This window comes from Schistocerca nitens, chromosome 4 (genome assembly GCF_023898315.1).
Source record: "Schistocerca nitens isolate TAMUIC-IGC-003100 chromosome 4, iqSchNite1.1, whole genome shotgun sequence".
NCBI lineage: Eukaryota > Metazoa > Arthropoda > Insecta > Orthoptera > Acrididae > Schistocerca > Schistocerca nitens.
The window spans coordinates 541,073,638-541,097,227 of record NC_064617.1 but is presented as its reverse complement, the minus strand read 5'-3'; the positions used below and the strand labels follow the sequence as shown (position 1 = coordinate 541,097,227).

Below are 23,590 nucleotides of genomic sequence, written 5' to 3'. Positions count from 1 at the left end.
GAGATGAGGTACTGACGAAAGTAAATCTGTGAGAACTGGCCTTGAGTTTTGCTTGGGTAGCTCAACCGGTCGAGCATTTGCTTGCAAAAGGCAGAGGTCCTAAGTTCAAGTCGTGATTGGCATTCACTTTTAATCTGCCAGTAAGTTTCATAGAAATTACGGTCCTTTAGTGAATTAAAAGGCCATATTCATAATTTTTATTTCTTCCCCTTTTGTGTTTCAAGCCTGTAGTACAGCAAAAGTTTATTAGAGTGCACAGGATGCCAATCCTATTATGGCAGGTTTTTTGCATGTAAATAGAGGCTGGAAAGTGAAGGAGAAATAAAAGGTAAAAGGTGAATATTGTTTCCTAACTTCTTATGTGTTTATATATTCTACTGGCAGGCAGTTTCTCATTAGTGATCCTGAAAACTCGGTTAGCATTTTGGGATATACAGTCATTTTTATTGGCTTAATCATTGACCAAACAAAAATTGCAAGACGGTGTAATGGCCACCATATACCACTCTGTAATGTCTTCCTAAAAATCAAAGTTAAACCGTGGAAAGTCCAGGATTGAATGTAACAATATTATGGAAAGGAAATTGCCACTCATCATACAGTGGAAATGCTGAGTCCCAGATAGGCAGAACAAAAAAGTTAACACAAATAAAGATCTGTGTGCGCAAATGCAACTTGCCATGACTGCAGACTCAGGCAACTGTAGCCACACTGCGAGTAGGAGCACCAGTGCACGATGGGAGTGGCGACTGGGTGGGGGTAAGGAGGAAGCTGGGGTGGGAAGGGGAAGGAATGGTAGGGTAGGGCTGGTGGACAGGGCAGTGCTGCTGGGGAGTGTGCAGGAACGAGATGGAGAAAGGATAGGGCAGCTGTGTGCAGCCGCAAGGGAGTGTCGGAAAAGAAGAGAGATAACAAGAGTGGGTGTGATGGTAGAATTCCTAGGTAGTACTGGGAATCAAACCCAGGTCCTTTACATGACAGCCATCCATGCTGACCACTCGGCTATGGAGATTGACTATTTTATGAAGTAAAGGTGTTCTTACACTGGCAAATGTATCTCTTCAGTGTTCCGTGTGAATAAAACCTCATCTTACATTAAAAAGCGTGAGGAGTTGGTAAACTGTTACTAGTTGGTGCAGTTGACAAAGTATCCTAAGTTATAGTATTAATTCTACAATATTTATATGAAGCAGAAACTGTTTGGATATCCACTGATAATGCTTTTCTAAATAAAGCAAAGTATTTGGTAGAGCATCGTTGTTAATCATTGGACAAAAAACATCATTAATATCACTGATGCAAACACAACTAATGTAGCTGAAATAAATAGTCTTGTAATGATTTGGTTTAATTCGAATGGATCTATACTCTGCTTATTCAGAACTTCCCTCAGTGTCATTTGGGATTTCTTTCGATGTCTGAGACATTCTTTACTGTCCACTTCGTGAGTGTCTCTCACCACACTGCACATCTCCTCCACTTCTCTGTTCTGAATACAACCAACCCGAAGTAACATTTGTCCCAATATTAAATTGCTTTTTTTTGGTAGACCCACATGACACTTAAGTTCTTATTATACGTTCATGAAACACGAGGTAGTTTAGATTGCCAGCACACAGAAAAAAGTTATGGCTATGGAACTACGTACATTGATGTTACTTGTAAATTTTGTGAATTGAATCTGCATTTCCTGCAGAATAAATAGTCAGAAGTTTTCCGATATGTTATGCACTAGATACATAATTTCTTTCTTTAAGTAATTAAATATGTGACAGTCTCATTACAGCTCCAAAGAAAATTCCTTTGTTTATTTATTCTGTTTAGGACCTGAAGTAATTAAAACCTAATTGTTGTCTTGGAATGCAATATATTATATATTCTTACTTTCAGGTAAATAGCACAGCTGCTGATGGAAGAAAGTCAAGTAGACGACTTTCCAATAGAATGAAACAACTCACGCCAGATGTACTGAACAATGATCAAGAGGCTGAATTTGGTAGGTTTACGTCTTTTTATAAATGGTGATAGTACATGTACTGATGAAAAAGCAATTACCTTTTTTAATGGTGTCTTTCCAGGTGTTGTGCCAAGTTGTTGTTTCCACTTTTTGCAACAATGGAAACAACAGTTTGGAAGAACACTCAGAAGCTTGTTGCTATTGTTGTTATAGTCTTCAGTCCAAAGACTGGTCTGATGCAGCTCTCCATGCTGATCTATCCTGTGCAAGCCCGTTCATCTCCGAATAACTACTGCAACCTACATCCTTCTGAATCTGCTTACTGTATTCATCCCTTGGTCTCCCTATACGATTTTTACCCCGCACGCTTCCCTCCAGTACTAAATTGGTGATTCCTTGATGCCTCAAAATGTGTCCTACCAACCAATCCTTTCTTTTAGTCAGGTTGTACCACATATTTCTCTTCTCCCCAATTCTGTTCAGTACCTCCTCAGTAGTTATGTGATCTACCCATCTAATCTTAAGCATTCTTCTGTAGTACCACATTTCAAAAGCTTCTATGCCGTTCTTGTCTATACTGTTTATCATCCATGCCTCACTTCCGTACATGGCTACACTCCATATAAATACTTTCGAAAATGACTTCCTGACCCTTAAGGGGAGTTGTAACGCCCTATCCTGACGTGGCTTCCCTGTATTTCAGGAACTACTGTAGTCATTGACATGAAACATTTACAGGTCATTAAACTGTATTTTCTGAGTCTACTGAAGTACAATAATTTCATTTCAGCCACTGCTTTCGGAAATACAATTTTTTAATTAGACAGTTAAAATTTTGTGTACTTTTTGTACGTTATCTTAAATAATTTTAATTATACTTAACATTATGTTCTTCTTTTAGTTCAGTAGACTCAGGATATGTATGTTATTATTTCATGAAAATTTGAATACTCTGCTTGAAGTGGTTTCTGAGATTTAGGGAAAATTGCAACAGAAAATATAAATTTTCAGGAACAGCTTCTAAAGTTTCAAAAAGACTGTAACACAATATATGCTAAATTTTTTACTATTAGTCACTCAAAAGCACCCTGCACCATACTGCATATCATCCTCTTGATCTTTTTCCAAGTTTTTCCTTCTTTTCTTCTTTCTGGGCTCCTTATTGGCCAACTGTACTGCATATTCTGCTTTATCAACGTGAACTTTGTCCATCCGTTCAAGTTTTCTGATGCAGTTTGCTCCAGGATAAATTCCCATATGCTGTAGCACTTTCACCCTACCAATGTTGCCATCATTAAAAGCAATAATAGCATCACTGACCCCCACTTAGTGTCTTCATTCCGACAAAAACATTTTTTGGTGCACAAGTCCATATAAGATTATTGAATGACTCTTTGGGATTTTGAATCTGACCATGCAGACCCTTCTTCAGTAATTCAGAATTTTCCAGGTCTCTGTAAATGGGTTTTATGATATCCATGTCTGTTGCTGGGATGGACTGTTTATGTCTGTATGAACTGTTTTGAGTACTGGGCATTGCAGTAATTTGCACCATGAATCAGGTCCAGGAGGGCAAAGGTGGAGTACTGGTTTTTATCAGTTGACTGTCTGTGGAAGATGCTGGCACATACTGCCTGCTTCGGTTTCAACAAATCCTCAGTATTATTTCTAATGGCCATCCCGTAATACTGCTGCAGTTCAGCAATCATTTTGTCTGTCAACTTGCCTCTTGTGGTTTTACCACCATAAAGTTTCTTGTCTCTCAAACGTTGTTTCAACTTCTTCTACCTGATGCCCATCCTCTTCTGGACGTGGCCAGCGCATTCCAGTTTCGTGACAATCTTCTCGCCATATATATCATTTTATTCGGAAAATAGCAAATTGTATAATAAGATAAAAATCCGAAAATGTGAAAAAAACAATTTTTTTTCCATTCTAGCTCCCCATAAATCTATACTGAATGTTAACAAATTTCTCTTCTTCAGAAACACTTTCCTTACTGTTGCCAATCCTCTCCACTTAGACCATCAGTAGTTATTTTGCTGCACATATAGCAAAACTCATCTACTACTGTGTCTCGTATCCTAATCTAATTCCCTCACCATCACCTGTTTTAATTCAACTACATTCCATTATCCTTGTTTTACTCTTGTTGACGTTCGTCTTATAGCTGCCTTTCAAGACACTATCCATTCCGTTCAATTGCTCTTCCAGGTCATTTGCTGTCTCTGACAGAATTACAGTGTCCTCAGCAAACCTTAAAGTTTTAATTTCTTCTCCACAGATTTTAATTCCAACTCAAAATTGTTCTTTTGTTTCCTGTACTGCTTGCTCAGTATACAGATTGACTAACATCGGGGTTAGGCTACAACCCTGACTCACTCCCTTCTCAACCACTGATTTCCTTCCATGCCCCTCAAATCTTGTAACTGCCATCTGGCTTCTGTACAGATAGTAAATAGCTTTTCGCTCCCTGTATTTCACCCCTGCCACCTTCAGAATTTGAAAGGGAGTATTACAGTAAACACTGTCAAAAGCTTTCTCTAAGTCTACAAATGCTAGGAGTGTAGGTTTGCCTTTCCTTAATGTATCTTCTAAAATAAGTTGTAGGGTCAGTAGTGCCTCGCGTGTTCCATTTCGCCCTTCCTGTCAATCTCATTTTTGAGATATTTGTATTCTTTTTTGCCTGCTTCATTTACTGCAATTTTATATTATCTCCTTTCATCAATTAAATTCAGTACCCCTTTTGTTAACCTAGGATTTCTACTAGCCCTCGTTGTGTTACGTACCTGATCCTCTGCCTTTTAGTGTTTTAGCTCTCAAAGCTATCAATTCTTCTTCCTCTGTATTTCTTTCCCATTCTTCTCAATTGTTCCGTAATACTCTCTCTGAAACTGTCTACAACCTCTGATTCTTTCGGTTTATCCAGGTCCCGCCTCCTTAAATGCCCAACTTTTTGCAGTTTCTTCAGTTTTAATCTACAATTCATCACCAATAAGTTGTGTTCACTTTTCACACGTGCCCCTGGAAATGTCTTAGAATTTTAAAAAAATGGTTCAAATGGCTCTGAGCACTATGGGACTCAACTGCTGAGGTCATTAGTCCCCTAGAACTTAGAACTAGTCTTAGAATTTAAAACCTGGTTCCTAATTCTCTGTCTTACCATTACATAATCTATCTGAAATCTTCCAGTGTCTCCAGGTCTCTTCCAGTGGATGTTTACGGAACAGATATTATCAGAAACCACCTTTAGAAATAGTTGAACAGCACAACAGCATCCACCACGTAGTGCAAATATTAGAGTAGTTACTAATGTTTTATTAAAAGGCTGTCATTTAAAAGTGTCAGGTGTTAGAAAAAGGCTGGCAATGGATCATTTATAAGTGCTACAATACTCTAGTTGTTTTGTAAGCCATGATTACCTCTGTTTTTCTAATGCATACAAGTGCTTGGCAAACAAATAAGTATTTATTGCTGATATTCCACTAATGACACATCTTTCATGTAAGTTAATAACTTGAAGCTGGTAGTAAATTAAAGAAAACCATTACAGCATACCATACAATGCAGACTACAGTTTCTGTTTCTTATGCAATATATACACAAGTTAACCTATAATTTCAACTGTTAATGTGATCTCTTCTCATAGAAATATTGAGGCAGAAAGTGCGGATTATAGTGCCCAGCTTAAGTAAATGATAGATAGAGAACATTGTCCTTATAGAATAAGAACGTAATGTCAAAATAGATTATTTATTTTTCAAACTTATATTTTCTTTGTTCTGGGTATTTAGTGTGTAAATTAAGGAGATATGACTATTAACAACATATGAAAGGACAAGCAAATTTCACTCGGAGACCCATTGTGCATAACAGTCCTGAAGGCAGACATTTTCTAGTTCAGACTCAGGTAGCATAGTTCTGTACTGTTCTTTTCAGTTTAATTCATATTATAAATTTTTTGTGGCTGGTCATAGTGTTAAAGATGTTATGGTGATGCATGTGAATTGAGAACATAAGTTCCAGTGGAAATGTCTGGACTTAGAATATTTTAAATACCCATTTGTATGGGAATAACTGTGTCACCCACGCTGCTTGAACATTTGTTTTTCAAGCAGTAGGATCGTTGAACGTTTTGAGTTGCTTGGCTCATGTTATAGATCAATTAAATCTGAGCTAGTGCTTATTAAGCTCAGTACTTATTTAGTATGTCAAAGAAATATTTCAGCGTTAATATGTGTCATGGTAATTGCTTAAATGAAATGCAAACTTTTTGCATTATTTGCAAGCAGTTCTAATATTTTACTCATACTGTTTGATTCAAGGACATACCACTAACTAACTGAATCAAACATGACTGTGATGCCTGTATCAGGGATTCAGTTACATTGAACTGCCATTGTGGTTTAAGTTGCCTGAGACTGCAGTTGTTTGTGTGTGTGTGTGTGTGTGTGTGTGTGTGTGTCCTTCCTCTACTGTTGATGAAGGCCTTAATGGCCAAAGACCTCAATTGTGAGAATATTTTTGTTGTGTCTATCTACAACATAGCATCTCCGCTATATGGTATCAACTTTCCTTTTCATAATATTGTCAAAATTAGGTCATGTATGATTTATACATTATTCTTCCTAGCGTTACTTACTCATTTTCTGTTGCACTGAGTTGGTCCTAAGTCATCCAAACATATGGCAGTCAGCACTAAACCTTGACAGAGATTCTCCTAAGGCTGTACCATTCAACAGCACTAACAAGCTTTATTAACTGTAAGAAATATTTTTTAAGTAAGCCTGCCGACTTGTTGGTTATATTGACAAAATTCCGTATTTACCTGATCGTAAGATGAGGTTTTTCCCCAGATTCGTCATTTGAAAAATACAGGGTCGCATTGTTCAATAAAGTATATAGGAGTCGTCTTTCACTTACAGATCAAGCATTGGATATTGAGGTCATGCGCAAATGTATTTTGAAGAATTCGGAAGGGCTGATCTGGGCAAGCGACACTAGAATTCAAACAGGTTCAAGATTTCAGTTACGCCGAAGCTCTCGATACAATATCAGAGTTGCTCAAACAATCGCATGACATTTAACTTGTGCAGCAATAGTGAAAGGGATGTGAGAGAAAGTTTGAATTATCCCCGACAACAATCGGTCGCTCTGCTTAAAATTTGATGGTTTTGTGACACACAGGAGGAAATAGCACTGAATTCTATCATCTTGCAAACTGTTGTTGTACTTCAACAGGTTTGCAATAAGTTCTAATACACATATGGGTACCACGTACAAACATTACTGCTGCTTTTTAAGTAAGGTAACATTCAAAAGCTAAAATGTTCTCCTTCCCCAGAAACATTACTTGATTCTGAACACAGCTCAGTATTTTATTTTTTTTTTATAAGAGACTATAATGATTAACAAAGGGGGTTTCAAATGAGAAATTCGATTACTGTTCATGTATTAGAATACTGGGTAAAAACTTTACCAGCTTTTAATCAGCTTTACAACATGACGACATTCAGATGAGACAAGAAGGAAAATTTATTGAGAATGAAATGCCTAACAAAGAAATCAATCATATTAAACTGACTGTAATTGTTGTTGCATGAGGAAATTACAACGGCAAGACCCTTCATGGGCGCCTCGCTTGGTGTAAGGAGCGTAAACATTGGACGATTGAACAGTAGAAAAACGTTGTGTGGAGTGATAAATCACAGTACACAATGTGGCGATCCAATGGCAGGGTGTGGGTATGGCGAATGCCTGGTGAACATCATGGTGTGGTCATGTTTTTCATGGAGGGGGCTTGCACCCCTTGTTGTTCTATATGGCTCTATCACAGAGGCCTACGTAGATGTTTTAAGCACCTTTAGGCTTCCAACTGTCGAAGAGCAGGTCAGGGATGGGGATTGCATCTTTCAACACAATCAAGCACTTATTCATAATGTGTGGCCTGCAGCGGAGTGGTTACACAACAACATCATCCCTGTGATGGACTAGCCTGCACGGAGTCCTGTCCTGAATCATTTTGAACAGCTGTGTGATGTTTTGGAACGATGACTTCGTGCCAGTCCTCACTGCCTGACATAGATACCTCTCCTCAGTGTAGCACTCCATGAAGAATGGGCTGCCATTCCCCAAGAAACCTTCCAGCACGTGACTGAAAGTATGCCTGCGAGATTGGAAGATATCATCAAGGTTAAGGGTGGGCCAACACCATATTGAATTCCAGCATTACCAATGGAGGGTACCACAAACTTGTAAGTCATTTTCAGCCAGGTATCCGGATACTGTTGATCACATAGTGTATTGCAATCCGTGTTTCACAGCTGCTCAAGCACAGAACTGCAACGGGTTGGAGGAGGAGCATTGACGCCAGAGGAGGGCGCGGAGGTGAGTGGTGAGCAGGGAGCAAATAACATCATTTTGCCAAATATGGGATTGTATACCACGTACTTTGGCTTTTTAGGAACAATTACCACATTTGAACTGCAGTTTACCTCAGTCCACTCATAGTTGGAATTGAATTGCATTTAAGATTACTCAAATACTCAACAATAGTATTCATTTCTGCAGGAGACAGTAAAAGTAAAGATCAGGGGCAGTGGCATACTTAAGTTTTGTTCTACAATGTTGCTGATGCTCACTGTGACGTATGACAGGAACGAATGAACGTGTGTCATCTGCTAGTTCTATGCAGCCAATGAGAGCAGTGGGAAGACATATATTTGGGAGTAAGTGACACTGAGACTTTCTCACATCTGTATAGAGGCGAAATTCGATATGTATTTGAATAAAAACTGGTCCCACGGTAACCACAACCTCAGAAATGGCAACATTTGGAAGAACCGGTATAGACAGACAGTCATGCGAAATACTTTTTAACATTTTTCTGATGTCTTGAGTAGCTAGCTTGGAAGCCAGCACACAATGGAAAGATCTTTGATCTTTTAGCTACAAATCTACTTTACCTTATCGATAATGTCAGCTTAGAAACAGGATTTGCGATCATGATGTTATTACAGCAACTATGGTTATGAAAGTTAATAAAGCAGTCAAGAAGGCCAGGACAGTGTTTCTGCTAGATAGAAGAGATGCTGTTAGCATCTCTCTTAGACAATGAATTAATATCACTTTGTTCCAGTAAGATGGACATAGAGGAATTATGGTCAAAGTTTAAGCAGATTGTAAATCGTGGTCTGGAGAGGTTTTTGGTTAATAAATGGATAAGGATGGAAAAGACCCACCATGGTTTAATAACAAAATTCGGAAGATGCTGAGAAAGCAGAGGCTGTTGCACTCTTGGTTCAAAAGAGAATGCACAAATGATGACAAGCAAAGGGTAGTAGAAATTTGTGCATCTGTGAAAAGATGTATATGCAAAGCATACAACTACTACCAGCATCACATCGTAGCAAAAGATCTGGCAGAGCACCTGAAAAAATTCTGGTTTGATGTAAAATCGCTAAGTGGGTGTAAGGTTTCCAGTCATTCCCTTCACCAGTCTGGTGTGGCAGTTGAACATAGCAAAACGAAAACCAAAGTTTTAAATTTCACATTCAAAAAATCGTTCACACAGCAGAATCGTACAATCATAGTGTCATTTGGTCGACATAATAATAAATGTCCCTGGTGTAGAGAAACAACTTGAATATTTGAAAGCAAGCCGGCCGGTGTGGCCGTGCAGTTCTAGATGCTTCAGTCTCAAACCACGTGACCGCTAGTCGCAGGTTCGAATCCTGCCTGGGTCATGGATGTGTGTGATGTCCTTAGGTTGGCTAGGTTTAAGTAGTTCTAAGTTCTAGGGGACTGATGACCTCAGATGTTAAGTCCCATAGTGCTCAGAGCCATTTGAATTTTTCTTTTTTTTTTTTTTAAGCAAACAAATCACCAGGTCTGGGTGGAATCCCAATTCAGTTTTACAAAGAGTTCTCAGTGGCGTTGGCCCTTACCCAGCTTGCATTATCTTCAATCTCTTGCCTAGTACAAAGTTTCAAGTGACTGGAAAAAAGTGCTGGTGACTCGAGTATATAAGAAGGATAAAAGAACAGACCTGCAAAATTACATACCAATATCCCTATCTTCGGTTTGCTGCAGGATCCTTGAACAGGTTCCCAGCTGAGACATAATAAACTATCTTGAGACTGAGAAGCTTACGTCCATGAATCAGCATGGTTTTAGAAAACATTGCTTATGCGAAACTCTGCTTGTCCTTTTCTCACACAATATACTGCAAACTATGGATGAAGGGCAACAAGCAAATTCCAGATTTCTAGATTTCTGGGAAACGTTTGACACAGTACCCCATTGCACACTGTAAATGAAGGTACAAGCATATGGAATAAATTCACAGATATGCAAGTGGCTCAAAGACTTCCTTAGTAATAGAACCCAGTATGTTGTCCTCGATGACAAATGTTCATCAGAACAAGGGTATCATGAGAAGTGCCCAGGGAAGTGTGACAGGACCCCTGTTGTCCTCTGTACACATAAATGATTTGGCAGACAAGTTGGGCAGCAATCTGCAGTTGTTTGCTGATGATGCTGTGGTGTATGGTAAGGTTTCAAAGCTGAGTAACTGTAGGAAGGTGCAGGACAGATAAAACAAAATTTCTAATTATTGTGACGAATAGCAGCTTGCTCTAAATGTGGAAAAATGTAAGTTAATGCTGATGCGTAGCAAGAACAAACCTGTAATGTTCGGAAACAGTATTACTAAGTGTTCTGTATGACACAGTGAAGTAGTTTAAATATCTGCACGTAACTTGGCAAAGCAATATGAAATGGAATGAGCATGTGAGAACTGTGGTAGGAAAGGCAAATGGTTGGCTTCGGTTTATTGGGAGAATTTTAGAAAACAGTAGTTCACCTGTGAAGGACACTACGTATAGGACATTGATGCAACCTATTCTTAAGTACTGCTCAAGTGTTTGGGATCCATACCAGGTCAAATTGAAGGAAGACATTGAAGCAATTCAAAACCGGTAGGTTCAGACAACATGTCCCCCCAAGGGGGTCCACAACTCTTTTGTGGATACGTGCGTGGCGAGCACAGGGCCCCGAGCTAGTGCAGTTCTCCTTCCTTTCCGGGCTGCCCTATCCCCCTTCCTTTCCGGGCTGCCCTATCCCCCTTCCCCATCCCTCTTCGTCCCCAATTTCCCCCCCCCCCTTACCTCCCCTTCACACTCCCTCTTCTTGGGAGTAATGTATTGAGCCTTTGTCCGGAGACGGACGTTTGAACACTCCAGGATCCTGTTTCCTTTGTTTTTCTCCATCCTCACACTTTCTTCCTCTATTGGTCTTTCCCTACGTTCACTCTTCTCCTCGCGTTCATGCCCTTGCTTCTATTTCTGCCTCATTCTCCTTGCCTTCTTTTCCGTGTCTTATCCTCCACTTCGGCGTTTGAGATTCTTTCTTCTACCCCTCTATCCCTCTCTCTCTTTCCTCTCTCTGCGTAGCCGGTAACGGGGTAACACGTAATTCCCCGCCCTGGGTAGACAAGTAAGGCATGCATGTACCCCCTGGTAAATAGCAGGCCCAGGGAGGGGTGATTGCGTGAGCTGTTTCCTTCTGAACATGCCGATTGGTCCCTCCGTCCATTTCTCGGGAGGTGTGACCAATCACCTAAGGTAGGAGTGCCCTCTGAGAGGGCCCCCACAAGGAAGGAACGCGCCATTGGAGACACTGGTAATCATGGGGGATTCGTCCACAATGGATTTTTCTTCTTCTGCCCAAAAAAGAAAGCTAGATGAAACTCTTGTTCCGAAAATTCTACCACCAGCACCAGTGACCAGGACCAGTGAAATCTTGCACTTGGTTGCGCAACGGTCCCTTGCTGTTGGAGACAGAGCGCCTTCCAGGCCCAAAAATTACTTCGAGCCACTCTCTTACACACATTTCCTGTACAGGTGGAGGCATGGTGTATACCAGATCACTCGACGGACCAACTGATGAAGAGATTCTGTCTTTACTCTCTGATCAGGGAGTGAGGGCCGTCCATCGGGTCGTGAAAAGGGTCGACAAGGACCTCATACCAACCCGAACCATATTCCTGACATTCAACAATGTGCAATTGCCTTCACGAATTAAAGTGGGTTATGAGATCATTTCTGTTTGGCCCTATGTACCCATCCCTACAAGGTGTTCCCAATGTAAGCGGTTTAACCATACACAGCAGTCTTGTTGAAGTGCGGCTAAATGCGTTCGTTACCTGTGGCAGGAACGCCCATGAGGGTGACTGTCCACCTCCGTCCTCTCGTTGCATCAACTGTATTAGTGACCATGCTGCCTCCTATCGCGACTGCCCTGTCTACAAAGATGAGAAAAGTATACAGGAAATTCGAGTGAAAGAGAAGGTGTCGACCTCGGCTGCTCGCAAGTTACTCAGTAGCAGAAAGCCCACTGTGCTTCTGGCAGGTAAATACAGTGCTGATCTCGCCTCTCCTTGGCCTACCAGGGAGGTAGCTACACAGACATGCGATCTAACGTTTAGCGATTCGGTCGTCAGATCGGCCAGTGCTAAGATCGCCCAATCAACATCACCTCTTCCTCCCACCAACCCTAAGGCTCAAACATCATCTGCTACTGCTAAGACGAGGACCTCTAAATCAGATGCTCGGACCTTCAAAAAAGAACCGACACGTGAAGATTTCTTGCGTACACAAACTTCACAGCCATCTACTGTTCTTTCTACAAAACGTACTACTTCAAAGAAGGCTCATAGAAAAAAGAGTTCTCCATCTCCGACGAGGTGCAGTTCTTCTCCTGCGCCACCCAGCGGTTGTTGTCCCGGCCATCTTCAGTTTCGCCAGGCCGCACCGCTGGTAGCCAATCATCTGGCCTTTCACTGGTGGAAGAAGCTGCCCCTCGTGACCAGCTCAGGAAGGTGGTAGACGCAACTGTTGAGTTGGTGGACTATGACTCACCACCTATCGATTGCAGCAGCAGTGCTCCCTTGAAGCCAGGTCCTCAGTGGCCATCGAGGTGACCCTTTCTTGTTTCTTCTTTTTCTTTTCGTTTTCATGATGGCACTTCTTCAATGGAATATTCGCGGCATTCGGTCCAACCGAGAGGAACTAAAATTGCTCCTTCGGATGCACTGCCCGCTTGTCGTAGGTCTCCAAGAAACGAAGTTACGTCCATGCGATCGTATTGACCTGGCACTCCTTACCTCCATGCGTTTAGACCTACCCCCTGCGGCAGGTATTCCCGCTCATGGAGGGGTCATGTTGCTGGTTCGGGGTGATGTCTACTACAATCCAATCGCATTGCACACAGATCTGCAGGCAGTTGCTGTCCGAATTACTCTCCCCACTTTCACATTTTCCATTTGTACTGTTTACACTCCATCATCTGCCTTTACTAGGACAGACACGATACAACTGATTGCTCAGCTTCCTACACCATTTTTGTTGATTGTAGACTTTAATGCCCACCATCCCCTTTGGGGCTCTCCAGCATCCTGCCCGAGAGGCTTCCTCATGGCAAACCTTTTCAACCACCTCAATCTAGTCTGCTTAAATACCAGTGCACCTACCTTCCTTTCGGATGCAACGCATACCGATTCCCACTTGGACCTCTCAATATCCACTATCCAGCTTGCACGTTGGCTCGAGTCTGTATGCTCTGTCTGACACATAATCGAGCGACCATTTCCCCTGCGTAATCAGTCTCCTGCATCACACCCCTTCTCCACGTTCCACTAGCTGGAACATCTCCAAAGCCGACTGGGGGCTTTTCACCTCTCTGGCTACCTTCCATGATCAAAACTTCTCCAGCTGTGATAGTCAGGTCACATACCTCATGGACGTTATTCTCACTGCTGCTGAATATTCCATCCCTCGTACTTCCTCTTCTCCACATCGAGTCCCAGTCCCCTGGTGGACTACAGCATGCAGTGACGCTATTCATGCTCGGCGACGTGCTTTACGCACCTTCCAACACCACCCTACTATGGCGAACTGTATCAGTTACAAACGTCTCCGTGCACAATGTTGTAGTGTTATCAAAGAAAGCAAAAGGGCTTGCTGGGTGGCTTTCACCAGCTCATTCAATAGTTTTACTCCTCGTTCGGTTGTCTGGGGTAGCCTGCGCTGGCTATCTGGCACCAAGGTTCACTCCCCGGTTTCTGGCCTGACTGTAGCGAATGAAGTCCTTGTGGACCTGAGGATCTCTCAAATGCCTTCGGCCGCTTTTTCGCGGAGGTTTCGAGCTCTGTCCGTTACCACCCTGCCTTCCTCCCCTGCAAACAAGCAGAGGAGGCACGGCCACCTCCCTCCGATCTTTGAATCGTGAAATTTACAATGCCACCTTCACTGTGCGAGAACTTGAAAGTACACTTGCCCGGTCCCGATCCTCTGCTCCGGGGCTCGATGGTATCCGTATTCAGATGCTGAAGAACCTTTCTCCTGTAGGTAAAGGCTTTCTTCTTCACGCCTATAAATGCATCTGGACTGAAGGTCATGTTCCCACACGCTGGCGTGAAGCAATTGTTGTTCTCATACCCAAACCAGGAAAGGACAAAAACCTTCCTTCCAGTTATCGCCCCATCTCCCTTACCAGCTGCGTCTGCAAGGTGATGGAGCGCATGGTAAATTCTCGATTGGTTTGGCTCCTTGAATCTCGACGCCTCCTTATCATTGTCCAATGTGGCTTTCGTTGGCGTTGGTTCTGCTGTTGACTACCTAGTTAACTTGTCGACCTTCATTATGAACAACTTTTTGCGGAAGTGCCAGGTGGTGGCTGTATTCTTAGGTTTGGAGAAGGCTTATGGCACCTGTTGGAGGGTGGGCATTCTCTGCACCATGCACACTTGGGGCCTTTTTCGGCCACCTCCCTCTTTTTATTAATGCATTTTTAATGGATCGAATGTTCAGGGTATGTGTGAGTTCTGTTTTGTCAGATGCCTTTCGCCAGGAGAATGGAGTGCCCCAGGGCTCAGTTTTGAGCATGGCCCTTTTTGCCATAGCTACCAATCCATTAATGGATTGCCTTTCACCTGGCGTTTCAGGCTCCCTTTTCGTGGACGACTTCACGATTTACTGCAGTGCTCAGAGAACATGTCTCCTGAAGCGTTGTCTAAACCGTCTATATTCCTGGAGTATTGCTAATGGTTTCCATTTTTCTGGTGAGAAAACAGTCTGTATGAACTTCTGGTTTTACAAACAGTTTTTTCCACCATCCTTACACCTCAGTCCCGTTGCTCTCCCATTCGTGGAGACAACAAAATTTTTAGGTCTTACTTTGCTGGTCTCCACATGTGTCTGACTTGGCTGCTCATTGTACCCGTTCCCTAAATGTTCCTGCTTCACCTATGTCGGTCCATTGTCCAATCAAAGCTGGATTATGGGAGCTTTGTCTACTCTTCTGCCCGGCCCCCCAGGGGATCCACAACTCTTTTGTGGATACGTGCGTAGCGAGCACGGGACCCCGAGCTGATGTGGCCTTCCTTCCTTTCTGGGCTGCATACCTTCCCTTTCCGTATCCTTCCCCATCCCCCATCTTCGCCCCCCCACCCCACCCCACCTCTGGCTCTTTCTTTCCCTTTCTCCCCCTCTGGGGTTATGGTTTGTGCCTACGTCCGGAGACGGACGCTTGTAAATATACTACATTCTTCGCCTTCCTTGCTTGTAAGTCTTCATCCTTCCTTTGTCCTTCTCTTTTCCTTACCTCTTCTCTCTACCCTTTTCTCCGCTGCGGCGTTTGAGACCTCTCTTCTTTCCTTTCCCTTTCTCTTTCTTCCTCCCTGTGCGTGTCTGAAGGCCAACCCACGCACTTCCATGCGTAACCGGTGACGGGGTAACGCGTAATTCCCCGCCCCGGGTAGACAGGTAGGACACGTACGTAACCCCTGGTAACGGCCAGGCCCATGGAGGGGTGATTACCCGAGCTGATACCTTCCGAAAGTGCCAATTGGTCCCTCCGTCCGTTTGTCGGGAGGTGTGACCTGAGGTGTGAACAATCACCTAAGGCGGGAGTGCCCTCAGAGAGGGCCCCCACAAGGGAGGAGCGCACCATCGGAGACGCTGGTAATCATGGGGGATTCTTCCGCAATGGTTTCCTCACCTTCCACTATGTCTGCTCACAAACGTAAGTTCACTGAGTCTCAGCCACAGTCAGTTCTTCCATCGTTGCCACAGTTCCTTGTTGTTTCTCGGTCTGACGAAGGTCACGACTTCTCCACGGTCAACCCTTTCATTATTCAGAAAGGTGTCGACGCAATTGCAGGTCCAATAAAGTCTTGTTCCAGATTACGGAATGGCACCCTGTTGTTAGAAACAGTCGGTGCCCTCCAGGCCCAAAAATTGCTGCGTACCTCACTACTACACACTTTCCCTGTCCGGGTGGAACCGCACCGTACCTTAAATTCCTCGCGTGGAGTCGTTTATACACGCTCCCTCAATGGACTGTCTGACGAAGAAATTCAGCACTACCTGTCTGACCAGGGCGTAACGGCTGTTCATAGGGTTATGAAAAGGGTTGACACGAACATCATTCCAACCCGCACTGTCTTCTTGACATTTGACAAAGTTCAACTCCCATCGAAAATCAAAGCAGGCTATGAGATAATTTCCGTTCGCCCTTATGTCCCAAACCCTACTCGTTGCTATCGGTGTCAGCGGTTCAATCACACCAGCCAGTCCTGTTCCAATCCGGCCAAATGTGTTACGTGTGGCAAGGATGCCCATGAGGGTGCTTGTCCACCTCCATCCCCTCGCTGCATCAACTGTGACCACGCTGCTTCCTCTCGAGATTGTCCCGTTTTTAAGGACGAAAAGCTCATCCAGGAAATTAGAGTAAAGGAAAAGGTGTCGACCTTTGCTGCTCGAAAATTATTCGCCAGTCGACAGCCCACCGTGCCTCAGAAAGGAAAATACAGCGCTGTCCTTGCTTCTCATCGGCCAACAAAGGAGGCGGCCACGCAGACATGCGACCTCACCTTTATGCCACGGTCGTCAGATCGGCCAGCGCAAAGATCGCACGTTCAACCTCACCACTTTCGCCTGCCCACTCTCTGGCTCACCCTTCGTCGGGTTCTGCTAAATCTCGAGCCCAAAAGTCAGACACCAAGACTTCGAAAAAAGAGCATACTCGTGAAGAGTTTTTACGTACGGCATCTTCCCAACCATCGGTTCCTCCTTCCTCTAAACATCATACTTCCAAGAAGGCTACAAAGAAACCCAGTTCCTCTCCTTCTCCGCCAAGGCGTGTCCCATCTACAGCACCACCTGGCGGAAATCGCCCTCGGCCGTCTTCTGTGTCGCCGAGGCGCACTGCTGGCGGCCAATCAACCGGCCGGTCGCTGGTGGCAGGAGCTGCTCCTGACCAACCTATGGATCAGGATCTTCTGCCTTCGGCTGAATGCCATTCCATGCTGTCGGTCGCAAGCTCAGAGTAGTCGTTGAGTTGAGTTGACAGCGACCTTGGTCACATTCCTCCATTTTCTGTTCACCCTATGTCCATTATCCACTGGAATATCCTCGGTATTCGTGCCAATCAGGATGAATTGTCGATCCTCTTACAATCCTACTCGCCGGTCATCTTCTGTCTTCAGGAAACAAAGCTGCGTCCCCATGACCACTTTGTTCTCCCTCATTTTCAGTCCGTCCGATATGATCTCTCCTCTGTTGAAGGCACTCCAGCACATGGAGGACTCATGATTCTTCTCCATGAAACTCTCCATTATCACCCAATCCATTTAAACACCTCCTTCCAAGCTGTCGCCGTCCGTCTTTCCCTTTCCGGATACACGTTCTCTCTTTGTACTGTATACATTCCATCGTCCACACCAATGGCACGAGCTGATCTCCTTCATCTTCTTGGTCAGCTTCCACCCCCATATTTGCTGGTTGGGGACTTCAATGCCCACCACCCGCTTTGGGGATCTCCACATCCTTGTCCACCTGGCTCACTATTGCTAGACGTCTTCCACCAAGCAGATCTAGTTTGCCTCAACACTGGGGTCCCTACATTTTTGTCTGCCTCCACGACAAATTTATCTCATTTGGACCTTGCGGTCGGTACTGTTCCGCTAGCTCGGCGCTTCGAATGGTTCGCCCTTGATGATACACACTCGAGTGACCACTTTCCATGTGTCCTTAGACTGCAGCCTCACCTGCCCTACATGCGCCCGCGACGCTGGAAGTTTGCTCAAGCCGATTGGATACTTTTTTCGTCTCTAGCGACATTCGATGACCGTCACTTTCCCAGCGTCGACGATGAGGTCACACATATTACCGACGTTATTCTTACAGCTGCGGAACATTCAATACCACGCACCTCCGAATTACCCCGGCGCCCCCCAGTTCCTTGGTGGAACGAGGCATGCCGTGATGCACTACGTGAGCGGCGACGTGCTCTCCGCGTTTTCCGCCACCATCCTACTTTGGCCAACTGTATCTGCTATAAGCAGTTCCGTGCGCGATGCCGTCGCGTCATCCGCGATAGCAAGAAGGCAAGCTGGAAATTCTTTATTAGCTCATTTAACACCTTCACTCCCTCCTCGGAAGTTTGGAGTCGGCTTCGACGGTTCTCAGGCGCGCCTAGTTTCTCCCCGGTCTCTGGTCTCACTGTCGCGCATGACACATTAGTGGACCCCGTCGCAATTTCTAACTCGTTGGGTCAGCACTTTGCTGAGATTTCGAGCTCTTCAAATTACCCGCCAGCGTTTCTCCCGAAGAAACGTGCAGCCGTAGTGCGACCTCTTGCTTTCTCCTCTCAAAATCGCGAAAGCTACAATATTGTTTTCTCCATGCGGGAACTCCAACATGCACTCTCTTCTTCTCGCTCCTCCGCCCCAGGACCGGATGGTATCCATGTCCAAATGTTGCTACATTTATCAACCCATAGTCTGCGTTACCTCCTTCGCCTTTATAATCGAATTTGGACCGACAGTACTTTTCCCAGACGATGGCGGGAAGCTATCGTCGTTCCTGTTCCGAAACCTGGAAAGGACAAACATCTCCCCTCTAGCTATCGCCCCATTTCTCTCACGAGTAGTGTCAGTAAGGTTTTGGAGCATATGGTGAATTACCGTTTAGCGTGGTGGCTGGAATCCCGCAATCTTTTAACACCTGCCCAATGCGGATTCCGAAAGCATCGTTCTGCAGTTGACCATCTTGTTGCTCTCTCCACTTATATCATGAACAATTTTCTCCGGAAACGCCAAACAGAAGCAATATTTTTTGATCTGGAGAGAGCATACGATACCTGTTGGAGGACAGGCATCCTCCGCACACTGTTCTCTTGGGGCTTTCGGGGTCAGCTGCCCCTTTTCTTCACGAATTTATGGCGGAGCGCACATTTAGGGTGCGGGTGAACACTACTCTCTCCCGTACTTTGTCCCAAGAAAACGGGGTACCCCAGGGCTCCGTGCTGAGTGTTGTACTGTTTGCCATTGCCATCAATCCAATTATGGATTGTCTCCTTCCTGATGTCTCGGGCTCCCTCTTTGTGGACGATTTTGCGATCTACTACAACTCTCAACGGACCAGCCTTCTTGAACGACGTCTTCAAGGATGTCTCGATCGCCTCCACTCTTGGAGCATCGACACCGGCTTCCGTTTTTCTCCCAGTAAGACCGTTTGCGTTAATTTTTGGCGACTTAAGGAGTTTCTTCCGCCCTCCTTACATCTAGGTCCTGTCAACCTTCCGTTTTCCAACGTCGCTAAATTCTTGGGTCTTATGTTTGACAGAAAACTGTGCTGGTCCTCCCACGTTTCCTATCTTTCGGCTCGCTGTCTGCGATCCCTTAACACCCTCCGTGTCCTGAATGGTACCTCCTGGGGAGCGGACCGAGTGGTTCTTCTCCGCCTCTATCGCGCCTTAGTGTGCTCGAAATTGGACTATGGAAGCATAGTCTACTCCTCTGCTCGGCCATCTATTCTTCGGCGTCTCGACTCTATCCACCACCGTGGATTACGTTTAGTGTCTGGAGCTTTTTACACCAGCCCTGTGGAAAGCCTTTATGCTGAGACTGCTGAACCTCCGCTGTCCAATCGGCGAGCAGTTCTTCTGAGTCGTTATGCTAGCCATCTGTCTTCCATGCCTGCTAATCCAGCCCATGACCTTTTTTTCGACGCCTCCTTTGATGTATGGTATGCAGGCCGCCCCTCCTCCCTACTACCACCGGGAGTCTGCTTCCGCCAACTACTCCATTCTCTTTCCTTCCGCTTTCCTAAAACCTTCTTGACAACTTGGGGTACAGCGCCGCCTTGGCTCCGTCCCCGGATCTGCCTGCTCCGTGACCTTCGTCGATTTCCCAAGGATGGTACCCCTTCACTTGTTTATCGTCGGGCATTTGCTGCTCTATGTGCACAAATGACGGACGCCACATTTATTTACACCGACGGCTCGAAAACATCGTTAGGTGTAGGGAGTGCCTATATTGTTGGCGACACCCCAAATCACTTTCGGCTTCCCGACCAGTGTTCGGTTTATACTGCAGAGCTTTACGCTGTTCTCCAGGCTGTCCACTACATCCGCCGCCATCAGCGGATACAGTACGTTATCTGCTCAGATTCTCTCAGCTCTCTCCTCAGTCTCCACGCTCTTTATCCTGTGCACCCTCTGGTCCACCGGATTCAGGACTGTCTGCGCTTGCTCCACCTGAGGGGCGTCTCGGTGGCATTCCTCTGGCTCCCGGGACACGTTGGTATCTGTGGAAATGAGGCGGCCGATATTGCAGCCAAGGCTGCAGTCTCACTTCCTCGGCCAGCTATTCAATCGCTTCCCTTCGCCGATCTACGGAGCGTTCTATGTCGTCGTGTTGTTCATTTATGGGACACGCATTGGTCGACACTTACCCATAATAAATTGCGGGACGTGAAAGCTCTTCCTTATGCTTGGACCTCTTCCTCCCGAACGCGTCGTCGGGAGGAGGTAATTTTAACTAGACTCCGGATAGGGCACTGTCTTTTTAGCCATCGACATCTTTTAAGCGGCGATCCTCCCCCACTATGTCCCCACTGCTCTCAGCTGTGGACGGTAAGACACCTTTTAATTGAGTGCCCCTATTTTAATCCGTTACGCTCCCGTCTACAGCTATCGCCTGATATATCGTCGATTTTAGCAGATGACGCGCGTTCTGCCGACTGCGTTCTCAAGTTTATTAGTGCCAGTGAAATGACGTCAGTCATTTGAAGCTTTTTTTGGGGACACCCAACCCCTTTCTGTAGTGGATTTTTAAGCCTTCCTTCTGCTTTTAGTTTCTCCAATTTTATGACTTTCGTTCTCATTGCTGCTGGTTTTAAATTTCGGTTTTTTACTGTTTCCTAAGTCACGGACCGGGCGCTAATGACCATAGAAGTTTTGCGCCCCAAAACCAAAACAAAAAAAAAACAAAAAAAATCTTCTGCCCGGCCGTCCATCTTACGCCATCTAAACTCTATCCACCATCGGGGGTTAAACCTGGCGACTGGAGCATTCTACACCAGCCCTGTTGAGAGTCTGTATGCCGAATTACCGCTAAACTACCGGCGCTATATGTTGCTTTGTCAGTACGCCTGCCGACTGATGTCAATGCCCGACCACCAGTCATATTTCTCCTTCTTTGACGACTCTCTCGACCGCCAATACGGGCTGTATGTCTCTGCCCTGTTACCTCCTGGAGTTCGCTTTCATCACCTGCTTCAGCAACTAGATTTTACCCTCCCAACGACTTTCCAAGTGGGTGAGAGCCCGACGCCACCTTGGCTCCAGGCTCACGTGCGTGTTCACCTTGAACTCAGTTCGCTCCCAAAGGAGAGGACCACGGATTCAATATACCGCTCGAGGTTTGTCGAACTTTGTTTGAGGCTCGCTAATAACGTCTTCATGTACACAGATGGCTCAAAGACTACTGCTGGTGTCGGATGTGCCTTTGTCGTTGAGGATGATACCTTTCAGTTCCGGCTCCTTGATCAGTGTTCAAGCTTTGCAGCTGAGCTTTTTGCTCTCTATCAGGCTGTTCAGTATATCCGCCGCCATCGTCATTCTCTGTATGCCATCTGCTCTGATTCTTTGAGCGCCATTGAGTCTCCGTGACCCATATTCGGACCACCCTCTTGTGCAACGAATTCAAGGGTCCCTTCAGTCGCTAGCTGATACTGGCACTCGTGTCCCTTTTTTGTGAATTCTTGGCCAAGTTGGTGTGCCTGGGAACAAAGCTGATGATGCTGCAGCCAAGGCTGCTGTCCTCCTGCCTCAGACAGCTTCCTTTTGTGTCCCATTAACTGATGTTAGTGGGGTTCTTTGTCGGCGTGTTTCATCATTGTGGCATGAGGCTTGATCCTCTCTCCATGAAAATAAGCTTAGGGCCATCAAACCGATCCCGGTGGCTTGGATGACCTCCTCACAGCTTTCCCGGCGAGAGGAGGTCATTTTGGCCAGGTTGCAGATTGGGCATTGCAAATTTAGCCACTGCTACCTGTTGTCCGGTGACCCCACCCTGCTGTGCCCCTGTGGTCATCCATTGACGGTGCGCCATGTTTTATTGTCCTGTCTACATCCATACTCCGCAAGCCACCTGACTCACTCTCATGTTGTCCTGTGTTTGCCGTCTACCTTACAGGAACTTTTAGCTGATGACACTCCAGCAGCTGCTCATGTCCTTAGTTTTATTACATTGACGGACTTGTCCAAAAAGATCTGACTCTTTTATTTTGTTTATCTGCGTCTTTGTAAGCACTTTCTGGTGTTGTCCCCTTGTTTTTTTTCTACGCTATTAGTGCAATAACGTTTGTGACTGGGCGCTAATGATCTTAGACAAGATGTAAGTGTTAAGGAGATACTTCAGGAATTAAAATGGGAATCCCTGGAGGCAAGGCGACGTTCTTTTCAAGAAAAACTATTGAGAAAATTTAGAGAATTGGCATTTAAAGTTGGCTGCCGAACAATTTTACTGCTACCAACATACACCATGTGTGAGGACCAAGAAGATAAGACATTAGAAATTATGGCTTGTATGGAGGCATATAGACAGTCACTTATCCCTCGCTCTATTTGCGAGTGGAACAGGAAAGAAAATGACTAGTAGTGGTACAGAGTACCCACCACCACACACTCTACGCTGACTTGCATAGTATTTGTGTAAATGTAGGTGTAAGTTTTCTCAAACGGACTGACAATATGTTACACCACCTGAAAACAATAACATAAGAGCTCAGTAGATGCAGTCTGTGGTTAAACTGTGTGCCTTACCATACAGTCACAAAATTAAACCTTGTGTACGACAGTGATTTCTCATAGAAATTTATGTAGGCAGAAATAGGTTACATATCTGGACTATCATTAATAACAAACCGTCTGTCTGTTATTACTCCAGAGAAGCATGAAATTGGAACATTACCCTTAAGATAATGAAAATGGAGTTTTCAAAAAAAAAAATCTTATTTATTAGAATAAATTATTATGACAAAACTTCACATTGATTAATACAACGAGGAAAGATCTCCTACGCTGGATACAGCCATATTGTGCTCAATTCTTGAATTGCCAGTATTGAATTTCAAAAAACCTGTTTGGTGAGTGAACCAATGATTTAATAACTCCTGATTCCGGCTTAAACATGGGATGCAAATATAATCACAGGGTGTTTACGATCTGGGGAAAGTCAGGAAAAATCCAGCAATTTTTTCAACCTTTAGAATTCCGGGAAATTTT

The 23,590-nt window shown here is 44.7% G+C and overlaps 1 protein-coding gene across 2 annotated transcripts in view; it reads left to right on the top strand.

Moving 5' to 3' along the window:
- Positions 1 to 23,590, top strand: part of LOC126252107 (disks large-associated protein 5-like) — a 175,636-nt gene that overhangs the window by 114,052 nt on the left and 37,994 nt on the right. For both annotated transcript variants that reach the window (XM_049952969.1, XM_049952970.1), the window contains exon 9: positions 1,891 to 1,996. In XM_049952969.1, the coding sequence (XP_049808926.1) occupies positions 1,891 to 1,996 (106 nt within the window). The remainder of the gene's footprint in view (positions 1 to 1,890; positions 1,997 to 23,590) is intronic.